Source organism: Aotus nancymaae, unplaced genomic scaffold (genome assembly GCF_030222135.1).
Source record: "Aotus nancymaae isolate 86718 unplaced genomic scaffold, 86718_ANA_hifiasm-v0.15.2.pri h1tg000069l, whole genome shotgun sequence".
Classification (NCBI taxonomy): Eukaryota; Metazoa; Chordata; class Mammalia; order Primates; family Aotidae; genus Aotus; species Aotus nancymaae.
In genome coordinates, this window is record NW_026988484.1 from 1 (window position 1) to 14,481 (window position 14,481).

The window sequence follows — 14,481 nt, forward strand, 5'->3', positions numbered from 1 at the left end:
AGAGTAAGTAAGGAGAGTGGCTGAGTTGACACAAAACCACAACTACTGGCCACCCAAGTCATCTCCAGCCACCGAAAAAGGAGCCCCGTTGGACTCGGGTTCAAGGCTTCTTCCATGCTCTTTGAGGAGATATTACTTGAGCGAAGACCCAAACGATAAGGATGTGTCTAACCACAGGCCGGAAAAAGAGCATTCTACTTGGGGTGCACACGTGCAGAATGCCCCAAGTTCGGTAAAGGAGCTGGGGGAGGTGAGTTTGGGGAGGATCGAACATGAATAATACCTTACGAGTGAAACCTGGTGTCATCAAGCAACTGAAAAGAACCAGGGTGTCTGGGACACGGGGACTTGGGGACAGGTAGGAGCCTCATGGATCGTGGTGTGTGTTTTGAGGTTTTCTCTAAGTGCAGTGAGGTAAGTTGCTGGGGGAGGCTGAGCCAAGCATGGTTGTGACTGAGACTGTGAGTCCCAGGTTGGCTGTCACCGTACCCCGGAGACTGGGTGGAGAGGGGTCAGGAACGGAGTTGGGAGGACTGAGTTTCTCAAGGCCATCAAGTCGGGCTTCCCGACTCCCCTAGGATCAGCTGGAGGAGCGGGTCTGGGAACCGGAAACCGGCAGAACGTGACATGTTCCCTTCCTACAGGCTGGTCAGTTGTGAACTCTCACCAATGGATTGTGAAGTCTTTGCCTTCGCTCTGACCAAGAACAGGAAGCTCAAGTATCTGAACGTATCCTGCAACCACATAGACGAGGGCGTGCGCCATCTGTGTGAAGCCCTGGGCCGCCCAGACACGGTCCTGACATACCTGATGTGAGTGGGTGTTGGGGGGGCCGTGGTGGCAGTTCAGGCTTTGGCTTGTTGACCACGATGTGCTCATTGATGGAGCCCACACAGCAGAGGTTTAAAGCTCACACTCGGCTGGGTATAGTGGCTCACGCCTGTAATCCCAGCACTTTGGGAGGCAGAGGTGGGCAGATCACGAGGTCAAGAAATCGAGACCAGCCTGACCAACATGGTGAAACCCTGTCTCTACTAAAAATACAAAAATCAGCCGGGCGTGGTGGCACATGCCTGTAATCCCAGCTACTTGGGAGGCTGAGGCAGGAGAATCGCTTGAACCTGGGAGGCGGAGGTTGCAGTGAGCTGAGATCACACCACTGCACTCCAGCCTGGGCGATGAGAGCGAAACTCTGCCTCAAAAAAAAAATGAGAGGAGATGTTTTCAGATAAGCCAGAGCTTCATCTCAGTTGGGGAGTTTGTAAGATTGTAGAGATACCACCCTCAGTGTGGGGTGAAGCAAAGTTCCCCGAGATGACACTTCCCTCTTCCCTCTCCTTCTTTTCTTCTTGGCTTTTGTCCCCGTAGGTTGGCTTACTGTCACCTCAGTGAGCAGTGCTGGGAATACTTCTCCGAGATGCTTCTGCGTAACAGCAGCCTGCGCCACGTAGACCTCGGCGCTAACGTCCTGAAGGATGAAGGTCTGAAAACCCTCTGCAAGGCCTTGAAACACCCAGACTGCCACCTCGATTCGCTGTGGTAGGCCCTTTGCCATTTCTTTGAAGACCAAGCCATCTTTTCAAGGGTTTGCATTGCTGGGAAGGGGCACCTGGAACTGAGGAGGGCCACAGTGTCTGTGCCTGGGAACGTGAAGGTTAAAAGATACTTGCCTCAGTTTCCTGTAGGATGTTCATGTAAACAAATCTTTACCTTTAATATGGTGCAAATAGTTCTCCACTGGAATACAGGTGAGGAGTGAGAGAGCCAGAATCATGTCTGGGACCTGAGGGCCAATTTTACGGCAAAGATGACATTTGGTATGTATTCCACAACATTTCATTTGCACCTGATGAATACATTTCATCAGGTGCAAAAATAAAGCCAAAATTCCAGATAGAAGGGTAAAACATGAAGGTGGGAGATCCAGAAATAACATGTGAGAATTAACATGAAAATACTTTAATTCTTAAAAATACTTTATTTTTGCACCTGATGAATACATTTGAAACACCTGGAATTCTAACATCTTCAGTTTATGCAATACTTATAAAAAAGGGGGGAGGACAGGAGAATTATACGCATTTGTGTCTATTTTTTAATCACAAATGTCACTGGAAGAAACAGAATTATAGGTTGCCTGTGAGAACCAGAACTGGGAAGCTGGGAGATATAGGGTGGGAGGGAGATTTAGGAATACATTTCATCAAGTGCAAAAATAAAGCCAGAGTTCCAGGTAGAAGGGTAAAACATGAAGGTGGGAGATCCAGAAATTACCTGTGAGAATTAACGTGGATAACATAGAGAATGCTTTAGAAGGGAATCAAAGGCAGCATGAGCTAAGCAGGAAGGGAGACAGTGAAAAGACTTAATCTCACGTCACCAAACAGAGAAATATTTGGGTAACCCCTGCAGCGGTGGTGCTGGTGTTTTGGAGTGACCGGTTAGGATAACATTTCATTATGCTCTTTCCCCGAAAAATCCAGAGACTTGTGAAATCTGGCAGTGTGATTTTACCTAATCCATTAGGAAATCAGACTTGAGAATTTTGTATTCCTCACTTGAGGAGGATGTTAAATAATGTGACAAAAACACCAGATGCATTCTTTCTCTAACAGTGGTGGGTCAGGCTATCTGGGCTAGTCTTTGAAACCGAAAGATACCAAAAATGTCAGATACAATATTTTTAAAAAATTTAAAGCATCCAGAAGCTAAACAGAAATATTCTTAAGTAGCAGGCTAAGTATATAGCACTTAAGGCTCTCCAAAAATCCTTAAGATGTATTTAAAAAAACGCAACATAACCTTAAACTAGTACCGAACAGACGCCTGAAAGAAAGAAGAGACAGTCTCTGGAGGTACGTAATAGGATGACATGGTTCTTGACCTTGGCTTATTCCTTAAAGGATTTTTAAGGTCAGCAAATACTGCACAGTTAAAATAACCCAAAGCACAAGGAAATAAAGCACACTGAGCAACAACAAGTCAAAACACGAACACCTACCAAACTTATTTAATTATCTATAAAGCAAACATATTTACTGTGTTTACAGAAAAATTACAAGTTTGAATCTTAGGGAACAGGAAGCCATAAGATTAAATAAGCAAATAATAAAGCATCTAGAAATTATAATATTAATAACCGAATATATGGGGTGAATAGTAGATTAGACATAATAAAAGAAAAAATTAGTAAAATAGAAGATAGATTATAATTACCCAGAAAGCAGCATGAGAACCGAAAAATACGTAAACTGTGGAAGAGTTTATGAGACTTAGATGATAGATTAAGAAGTTCTAACACACTTACTGGAATCCCAGAAAGGTAAAATATTTTAAGAAGGCTAAAATTTTTCTGTAACCGACGAAAGATTCCACTTCAGATTTAAGCATCCAAATAAGTTCTTAACAGGATAACTCGCAGAGAAACTGCAGAACACCAGATATGAAGATGTTGATCTCTGAACACTTAACAAGGGGCCGGAAGCTGGGGGAAATGGTGATATCTACAAGAGGACAGACAGACGTGGGTGGAGAGTCACAGTGGAAACCAAGGGCCGTACAATGAGATGCACAGTATGGCGGGGAGAGGGGAGGGTGGATTGTCAACCCAAAAACTATCAGGAATGAGGATAAAAACACATTTGCAAACAAATAAACACAAAGTTTCTTACCAGCAGATCCTTCCTAAAAGTAATCCCAAAGACTGTTTCCTTAGACAGAAGTAAATTATTCCAGATGGAAGACATGTGGAGCAAAGAAAGTGGTGATCTCTGGATAAATGTAAACAAAACATGGATTGTATATAAAATAATACTGTCTTATGGAAATAATACACAACAGCCATAACAAAGTGCGAAGGGGTAAATCAAAGTGAATACACAAATTAGTAGAAAAGGGGAGATCTCAGAAACAGACTGATCCCCGTGTGCTCAGAGATTGCATCATGGAATAGTGTATCACCAGTGCAGAGAGAGGATGGACCTTCAAGGACCGATGCTGAGACAGTTCCAGTTGTCCCTCCATGTCTGTGGAAGTTGGCTACAGAATCCCCCTGAGGATTCCAAAATCTGCAGATGCTCAAGTTCCTTATGTAAAATGGTGTAGTGTTTTTGTTGTGTTGTTTTTTGAGACAGTCTCACCTTGTCATCCAGGCTGGATTGCAGTCGCACGATCTTGACTCACTGCAACCTCCACCTCCTGAGTTCAAGTGATTCTCGTGCCTCAGCCTTCTGAGTAGCTGGGACTACAGGTGCGCACCACCATGCCTGGCTGATTTTTTAGTAGAGATGGTGTTTCACCATGTTGGCCAGGCTGGTCTGAAACTCCTGACCTTAGGTGATCTGCGTGCCTCAGCCTCCCAAAGTGCTGGCATTACAGGTGTGAGCCACCACGCCTGGCCCATAGTGTTTGCATGTAACCTACATGCATCCTCCCATGATACTGTAAATCATCTCCAGGTTACCGTGATACCTGATACAATGTAAATGTCGTGTCAAAAGTTGTTATACTTAGTTGATTTTCTACTTGTATTATTTTTTGTCGTCGTATTGTTATGTGTTGTTGTTTTAATTCATGGGTAATTCCCATCTGCAGCTAGTTGAACGTGTGGATACGGAGGACTGACGGTACCTGTCCACGCGAATGACAAAGGCTGTCGTGCTTTGGTCCCTTTCTTTTCCTGATATCAGACCAAGGTGTCATGGCCTTTAAGTCTGGTACCCTGACTCTTCTCTTGCAGTTTGGTAAAATGTTTTATCACTGCTGCTGGCTGTGAAGACCTCGCCTCGGTTCTCATCAGCAATCAGAACCTGAAGAATCTGGAAATTGGGTGCAATGAAATAGGAGATGTGGGCGTGAAGCTGCTGTGTGGGGCTCTGACGCATCCGGATTGCCGCGTAGAGGTTCTTGGGTGGGTATCGCCAAGTTCCTGGTCATGTTTTCATGAGTGGCAGAGATGGAGGATTGATGGGAACAAGGAGAAAGATGAAAACCCCAACAGGACAGCGTAGCAGCTAGCCGCGGTTGCATAATGAACCAGCGTGAAACGTCAGGGCTTAAGGCAATGGGCACTTAGATTGCCGGTGGCGCGGCTTGTCTGGGCGGGCGTCACTGACCTCGGCCACGTGTGCTTAGGAAGCTGCGGTTAACTGAGGCGTTGGCCGGGCTGGGTTGGCCTCGCCGTATGCTGTGGAGGTTGGCCGGCTGGGCTGGCTGTCCCCTTCGGGATGACAGATGTGAGTGGGCCGAGTGTCCTTACCTGACGGGTTAGCCTGAGCTCATTGACGTGGCATCTGTGTCAGTTTTCCAGGGTTTAAAAAGTACCACGGACTGCGTGGCTTAGATAACAGATGCATCGTTTCGCAGCTCTGGACGCTGGAAGTCTGAGATGAAGGTGTCAGCAGGGTCGGTCCCTTCTGAGGGCCCTGAGGGAGAATCTGCTCAGGCCCTTCTTGTCTTGTCGATGGCTGTCTTCTCCCTGTGTCTTCGTGTTCTCTTCCCTCTATGTGTGTTTGTCCAGATTTCCTCTTACAAGGATACTAGTCATACGATTAGCACCCCCACAATGTTGCCATTTTAGCTTAATTGCCTCTATAAAGACCGTGTACTCAAATACCACGTTTTGAAGTACTGGCGTTAGGACTTCAATGTAGAAATTCTGGCAGGGACAGAATTGACCCCAGAGTAGCACCTCAGGAGTTCAAGAGATGAAGTGCAGAAAGAATCCAGGATCACTGGGTGTGATGGCTTATTCCTGGGATCCCAGAACTACAGGAGGCTGAGGTGGTCCAATAGCTTGAGCCTAGGAGTTCAAGACCAGCCTGGGCCACATGGTGAAACCCCATCTCCACAAAAATCAGCCGGGCGTGGTGTGTGCGTGTAGCCCCAGCTACTCAGGAGGCTGAGGCAGGAACTGCTAGAGCCCAGGAGGTTAAGATTGCAGTGAGCCATGATCATGCCACTGCACTCCAGCGGGGATGACAGAGAGAGACCCCACCTCCAAAGAATAAAAAAGCGTCCAACATGGTGGCTCAGAACCCTCCTAACCTTGCTTCCATTGTATTAGATGATCCAAAGCAAGGTGTGAAGCCAACTCAGATTCAGTGGAAATAGACTCTGGTAGTGGAATGAGCTGCAAAGTCACATCGCTGTGGGCAGGGATACAGAGAAGAATGGACACTTTTACCACCTACCACAGAGGCGTGATCCGATGTCACACACGGTGGACTGTGAGAGACTGCACTTGAGGCAATGGGGCGTGCCTCAGCCAGACATCTTAGCTCACATCCCGTCCTGCCTCCACCCTGAGGCTGGGGCCGCTTCTCACCGTGTGTCTTTTTATTGCAGGTTGGAAGACTGTGCGTTAACAAGCGCCTGCTGTAAGGATCTCGCGTCTGTTCTCACCGGCAGTAAGACCCTGCAGCAGCTAAACCTGACCTTGAACGCCTTGGACCACGGAGGGGTGGTTGTGCTCTGTGAGGCCCTGAGACACCCAGAGTGTGCCCTGAGGGTGCTCGGGTGAGTGGGGTCTGTTGTTCTCTGTGGGGGAGTGCTCGGGGCTAAGAAGGCATTGGCGGGGACCTGCAGTGTAATCACATTGCATTTAAACTGCAAATGATGTTCCTTGTCATCAACTCCTGGTTGTTGCATGAGTAAGAACCAAGCAGGTGAGTATAAAACTCTTACTTAACAGTAAGTGGTGAATGGTGAGTGCCCAACAAATGGAAGTGCTTGTGAAGCAGCCTCCTCGTCTGGGGTAACACCCACAGCCATGGAAATCAAGGATGCGCACACACAGAGGAGGTTAAGAGCAGAAGTTTAATAGGCAAAAGAAAGAGAATAGCTCTGTGCTGCAGAGAGGGGTCTTGGAAAAATGGATTGCTGGATCCACAGTGAAATGCAGGGAGTTTTACAGAGGAGCCGGTGGGGAGGTGGTGTCTGATCTACATAGGGCGTGAAAAACCGTTATGACCAGGTGCGCTGTAAGCACAGAGTGCACATGTCTGGCAGCCCCGCCCCAGTTTCTCTGCCTGAGAAACCCACAAACATTATTTTACTAGATAACTATAAAATCCTTAACACTTATTTTTCTCATTCATTTTCCCCTACTGTTTTCAAACCAATATGAGGAGATCAAGGCACTCATGGGCAGTTATTAGGCTGTTCATTTCCAGAAAAGAGAAAGATGACATGATGGGTTAAAACTGTTACGACTCGAACACTGAACAACATTCACTGATTTTCCCCTTTTGTGAAGATGCAGGTTTGTTTTCTTGAAGTCTGTCCTTACAAATCTCCACCTGGAAAGGCGGAGAGCCAGCATCATTCCTTTCTCATTTGAATGTTTGCTAAAGAGTCGGAACGTAGACTCCCAAAGCGGATGCGTGGTTAAGGGGAAGGGCTCGAATTGCCTGTTCCGAGTCATGGTGGACTCTCTGTCCTCTGGCCTTGCCGTGCTTGGCCCTAACCCTGAGCAAGGCATTTGTCCTCTTTGATGATCAGCCTCCTGTCTACAAAATAGGGGTGATTATTTGGCATGGTAATTATGAAAATGTACACCAGATAATGTGATAAATATGACAGAAGTAAATGAGTTTTCATCTTTGACTACAGTCTCAGCCATGGATAGTCTCACAAAGATGTGTGTTAAGATACACAACTGCACTAAAGAACGTAGCTTACCACAACAGTGGGGGACAGTGGCACATAAACAGATGCCAGATGGAGAGTAGACATTACCCACAGAAGGAAGGACCAAGACATGGTGGTACTTAATCCTTCCGTCTGATTCAAAGCAATGATACCACGTATGGGGGGCTCCAGAAACAAATGGCTGGAATTTGTATCCAGGATGCCACTTTCTGGTTTTGTGACCTTAACATCGCTTATTCTCATTGTCTTCATCACAAGTCGGGACAGTCATGCTACCTCCTAAAGCTGTTGTGAAAATTAAATGAGATGTGTGTGTAAAAGCCTTAGCAGAGGGCCGGGACCCAGGTGCTCGAATGATGGAAACTGCTAATATTTTATCTTTGAAAAAATAAAAATAGCTTCAGGCTTTCTCCCTAGCTTCCCTTGACTTCTTGTTGCAAACAGAAATGTTTGTGTAGTTCACGCCTTCTATTACCAATTCTGGACATTCGTTCCGTCCAGTAGCATGTTGGAGCCAGCTCCTACAAGCTGGGGAGAGCCAGTTGTGTGTGTACATCGCTCTGTAACTGTTTAGTGACAGCAAGTGGGCAGCTCGAAACTGGCCGTGACTGACTTGGAGAATTTACACCACAGAAAATGGCAGAGCTATAAATTAGGACTTTTTTCCTGGAGATCTGGGGTAACATTTATCAGCATACCACTGCATTTGGTGTGTACGCCTTTCCTCTCGGAGGTAACATCAGGGTTTCCTAGGCTTGTCCTGGGATGAGTTACGGAGAAAGATGAGCTCCAGAAAGGGAGAAAGAATGTGAAATAAAAACAGAACCTTTAAAAATATTTTACCAGGCTGAAAAAAGCTGATTTTGGTGAGGAAACCCAGGCACTTCTGATGGCTGAGGAAGAGAGAAATCCCAAATTGACAATCGTAGACCACCTCTGAAGCAGACACAACCACATGGGCAGAAATCTGATGGCGAGGAGCCTGGCTCTGACTCGAACACCCGCCGAGGACAGGGATTGGGACCCTTATAACACTCTGCACGCAGGAGCTACAAATCATTGGCACTCTGAGTTGTGAGTTTTCTGGCACCCCATTCACGTTTTATATGATGTTTGTGGTTTTTATTTGCTCTGTGGCCTTGGACGAGCCACTGGAAGACCTTCATGGTTAAATTTCATCTTAACCCCTCAATAAAGTGTTGTATTTCCACACATTGGAAAACCTTTTTGCCTTATTTGTATAAATTTAAGGTCCAAATGCAGTTTTGTTACATGAATATATTGTGTAGTAAAAGCTGGGCTTTTAGCATACCCATCACCCAGATAGTGTACATCGTACCCGTTAGGTAATTTCCCACCCTGCACCTCCCTCGACCCTCCTGAGCCTCCAGTGTCTACCGTTCCACACTCTTTACGTGTTTAGCTCCAACACAGAAGTGAGAACATGTCTTATTTGACTTTGGTTCTGAGTTACCTCACTTAAGATCGTGGCTTCCAGCTCCATCCATGTTGCAGCAAAGGACATGATTTTTTTTTATGGCTGAAAAGGATTCCATTGTATATAAATCATGTTTTCTTTATCCAGTCATCTGCTGCTTCCATGACTTTGGAATTCCATGCTGATTCCATGACTTTGCTATTGTGAATAGTGTTTCAGTTAAATACATGGATGCAGGTATCTTTTTAATGTGATTTCTCTCGCTTTGGGTGGAACTCAGTAGTGAGATTGCTGGGCAAAACGGTAGCTCTATGTTTAGTTCTCTGGGACATCTCCATACTGTCTGGAAAATCTTGAAACAGTGTTTGCTACTGGTGAATGACTGGAACAGAGTATAGGTGGAAGACAGCGTGCCCCCCACTCCTCTGCCATGTTGACCTGGAAAGACGCTGGCCATGCTGAGAGCACCAGAAAGGCTGGTCTGAGCTGGGCACCCTTCTGTCGGTCCTCCTGGGATTCCAACTTGGGCTGTTGCTCTGTTCTCGCCTGATGAAAGTACCTTTTTTTATGGGTATGTAATAGTTGTACATATTTTGGGGTTCATGTGACTGTATGGATCATTTCCTTGGCATAGCTAATATTACCTCTCCCTGCAGTCTTGGCCTCTCGTATTCCTCCCCAGACCCCACTCTGGCTCGTCTTTGCTTATTGGGTCTCCCCTCCCTTTGAATAAAGAGCTCTTGGGAGTGGGAGCCGGAAGGAAATTCTAGGGATGTGGGTATTTCGCTTCTGAACTTCTGTGCCACGATTTACGAGTGAAGACTGAGAAAATCAGCAATCTGAAGGTCTGTCGATGGATAAATGGATAAACAAAATGTGGCATAGACATAAAATGAGTCTTCAGAAGGAAGGAAGTTCTGATACACGACAGAACATGGAAGAGCCTTGAGGACGTTACGGTAAATGGCACGAGCCAGTCACAGAAGAACAAACACCATGCATTCTGCTTCTATGAGGTACTTGCCGTAGTCAGATTCACAGAGGCAAAAAGTCAAATGGTGGTTACCGGAGGCCAGGGGACGGAGGAGAAAATGGGGAGTTATTTAACAAGGACAGAGTTTGCTTGGCAGGATGGCAAGGTTCTGGGGAGGGATGGTGCTGACGGTCGTACAGCGCTGTGAGTGTGCTTAATACCGCAGGGCTGTACGCTTCAAACGGGTTAAAATGGCAAATTACGCATGTTCTAGCACAATAAAAAAGTGGGGAAAGAAAGATAACGAGGGAAAGAAAAAGGAAATTTGGAAAGTCATTTAGTCACCTGTGAAATGGTGATGATGAAGGACTTCCCATCGGGGTGAGATGGAGGTGATAAAACACAAAAGTGGCTCGAAGAACCAAAGAGTGGACTTTGCTAGCTACCTTCCTTATGTTCACGAGCTGTCCGTTTCCATCCCCAGAGGAACATTAACATTTTTCTCCTAACAGTCCCCCCCACACACACTGAAAGTAGAGGTCAGTGGAAAAGATGGAGAGGGAAAAGCTGATAGATACTGAGCTGGCCGGGCACAGTGGCTCACGCCTGTAATCCCAGCACTTTAAAGGCCAAGTTAGGAGGATCACATGAGCCCAGGAGTTACAAACAAGCTTGGGAAACATACCGAGACCCTACCTCTACAATTGTTTTTAAAAAATGATCCAGGCCTGGTGAGTCATGCCTGTGGTCCCAGCTACTCAGGAGACTGGGGAAGGAGGATCACTTGAGCCCGGGAGGGTGAGGCTGCAGTGAGCCGCGATCACACTACACTCTAGCCTGGGTGACAGAGCAAGACATCGTCTGAAAAACATTTAAGTCATAAAAGAGGTATTGAGCTATAAAGTCTAAGATACAAGTAAAGAATTTTAATGACAGGACTGAAGGAGATTGATTATTCACCTAATTAACACATTGACAGGTGCTTACCACAAGCGGGCTATTTTGTGTTATTTTAATTCTTGCAAAATCTGAGGTTGATGCTATAAGACCCTTCTTGTAATGAGAAAATTGGTTTAGAAGGTACAAGTAATGGCTGCCAGGCTAAGAAGCTGCCACTCCTGCTGGTTTCACTCTGGGCATCCTTTTCTCCATCAAAACTCCTCCATTATTCCTGGAATTCCATCTGTCTCTCTTCTTCAGTCTAAGGATCTCCTGAGCTGTTCCAGTACGCTACCACCTCTGTCTTATGCCCCGAGATACGTGCCAGCCTGGACTTGCCCCAGCCACACACTACTCCTGGGCACATCTAGCCACGCTTTTAAGATTGCAAGGTGCTGGGTAAGTGAGGAAGTTGTGTGTCAAAAGAGACAGCAGGGTGGGTAAGAGGAGGAGTGGGAGGGAAGGTGAGTGAATGAGTGAAGCTGGAGACATGGGCAATCCCGTGACCTTCCTCATAATCACAGGCTTGAAGTTAGACAGTCGGTCACAAGCTAATTAGTCTGTGTCGGTTCACGGGCTTGATAATTTGGAGTGAGCCTAGAAAAAAAGTTCAGCAGTCAAGATACACTGGAATCCCGTCTCTCTCTTTTCCTGAGTCACCAATCAAACCTTCCAGACAGGCAGGACCTGTTACAGACTTCCCCAGTCCTCCAAAGTAACATTGGCATGACTGTAGAGTGGCTTTGGAATAATCTGACTACTCTAAAAAAATGTTGCTTTAAGATACTTTGATGTAATTGAATTCTAGGACAAACTTAGGAATTGGAGAATAAAAAATCCCCAAATGCAAGCATTTAGGGAGTAGACTAAATGTGATTGACTTGAGTATTGATTATTAAATTGAAATTTTGTAATTGAGAATTTGTGGATCAAGCACTAAACAGAGGATATCCCTGTGTTTTTTATTTTTAAGACAGTCTCACTGTCACCAGGCTGGAGTGCAGTGATGCGATTTTGGGTCACTGCAACCTCTGCCTCCCAGGTTCAAGTGATTCTCATGCCTCAGCCTCCCAAGTAGCTGGGATCACAGGCATGTGCCACCACACCCAGCTAATTTTTGTATTTTTAGTAGAGATGGGGTTTCACCGTGTTGGCCAGATGGTCTCGATCTCTTGACCATGTGATCTGCCAGTCTCGGCCTCCCAAAGTGCTGGGATTACAGGGCATGAGCCACCACACCTGGACATACCTGTTACTTTTAAAGAAACAATGGAGAAGTCGTGGGGTAGTCTTTACCTTGTCAGATTCTTAGAAGTAACATCGTTGGCTGGTTTGCAGTGGCTTATGCCTGTAATCTCAGCACTTTGGGTGGCCAAGGCTGGAGGAATGGTTGAGCTCAGGAGTTTGAGACCAATCTGGGCAACATGGCAAAATCCTATCTCTACTAAAACAGATTTCATGGTGGCATACACCTGTAGTCCCAGCTACTCAGGAGGTCAAAGTGGGAGGACCCCTCGAGTCTGGGAGGCGCAGGCTGCAGTGAGCCAAGACGGTGCCACTGCATTCCAGCCTGGGTGACTGAGGAAAATAAAAATTTTAAAAAGCCAATTTTAATAGCTGGTAACAGAATATGAATCGATGAGATGAAGACTAAGGCAGTTAACCTGTGTTCTTTTTATTTTTAATCTTTATTGCCTTCACAATTTTTTTTTGAGATGGAGTTTTGCTCTTGTTGCCCAGGCTAGAATGCAATGGCATGATCTTGGCTCACTGCAAATCCTGCCTCCTGGGTTCAAGTGATTCTCCTGCCTCAGCCTCCAGAGTAGCTGGGATTACAGGTGCACCACTGCACCCAGCTAATTTTGTATTTTTAGTAGAGATGGGGTTTCTCCATGTTGGTCAGGCTGGTCTCGAACTCCCGACCTCAGGTGATCCACCTGCCTCAGCCTCCCACAGTGCTGGGATTACAGGCATGAGCCACCCTCCCAGCCGACAGTATTTTTAAAATCAGTTCACATACGTCTTTGTATCCCAGACTTCATCTACAGAGGGCAACAAAAATACAGAAAAAGGAAGAGAATAAAGTACTTCAAGGACTCTGGGTTTTGCTATGTCTAATAGTGAGAACGTGGATAGACAGAAGGATTATAGCATTCAATTTATTGAAAGATCCCATCGGGTGTTGTCAAGTGGGTCAGATATTAAAAGAGAAAAGTTGGATTTACAGGGCAATTATTTGACTTACTATCTCTAATCTGTTGTAAAGCACTCTTTCAATATCTTTGCTTTTAAATCAGTGAAGTAAGGCTATTACAGGGCTTTAGTAAGGATTTAGACCCTCTACAAAGGTGTTTTAAGCTACAAAATGCTAAATGGATCTCCAGCTATTCCATAAGCCTGCTTTTGATAGAATCTGGTTGTTGAATAATAGTGCAAGAAAGACTCTTGGTGTTGGGCTGGAGAGAGAAAATTATAACTTCATATCTTATTCTTTCTAGAAATTTCCATCCATGACATTGACTTCACATATCCTGTGCAGGATACAGCTTCTTTCATATTTTCGGGTGAGTAAAGAACATTTTAGACAGGTTACACAGCCACAGAGCTAACCAAGGCAGAAGTGAAAGTGAAAATTGGGTCTAATTTTATTATAAATTTTTTCTGCCCTCATTTTGAAGATGAGGTAATTAGGTCCAGAGAAAGGAAGTGACTGGCCCAAAAGTAACAAAATAAGGAATGATCCTGGGGTCTAAAGACAGTCTATGGCTAGAGGGAGAGCATCATAATTCCATGCAAATGGACAGGACGGAGTGGTGGTTAGTTCATGGAGGAAGGACGGAAGACCACATCTTTGGCATCTAACACTCAACCAAAATGATTAAGAAAACCTTGATCATACACCGTGGAATACTATGCATCCATAAAAAAGGAAGAGTTAATGTTTTCCTGCAGGGACATGGTTGAGGCTGGAAACCATCATTCTCAGCAAACTAACACAAGTACAGAAAACCAAACACCGCATGTTCTCATAAGTGGGAGTTGGACAATGAGAACACATGGACACAGGGAGGGGAACATCACACACCGGGGTCTGTGGCGGGGGCGGTCGGGGGGCTGGAAGAGGGATAGCATTAGGAAAAATACCTAATGTAGATGACTGGTTGATGAGAGCAAACCACCATGGCACATGCATACGTATGTAACAAACCTGCACGTTCTGCACGTGTCCCAGAACTTAAAGTATTAGAAAATGTTCAGAGGTGGTCCTTATGATGGTTTTGTGTTAACCTGAATGTTATGATCTCTGTAAACAGGGTCCCATTCTGGTTCCGTCCATGTCCTGCACATCTGCAGAACATAGAAGGCAGACTTTCACCTTCCAGAGAAAAATTTCTAGTCTCCTTGATCAGTAGTCTTCGGTCCCCAATCCACAGCATCCAGGCCTTTGTGTATTAGAGGATTTGGCTCTCTTAGCCTGAAG

General features: G+C 45.6%; 1 protein-coding gene across 1 annotated transcript; it reads left to right on the forward strand.

The window, feature by feature from the left end:
• Positions 1-272: 272 nt before the first annotated feature.
• On the forward strand, positions 273-8,590 carry LOC135270923 (NACHT, LRR and PYD domains-containing protein 4-like). Its single transcript, XM_064367335.1, has 6 exons — positions 273-358; positions 645-812; positions 1,369-1,539; positions 4,739-4,909; positions 6,346-6,516; positions 8,497-8,590. Exons 1-6 carry the CDS (start codon positions 273-275, stop codon positions 8,588-8,590), a joined length of 861 nt encoding a protein of 286 aa, XP_064223405.1.
• The last annotated feature ends 5,891 nt before the right edge of the window (positions 8,591-14,481 follow it).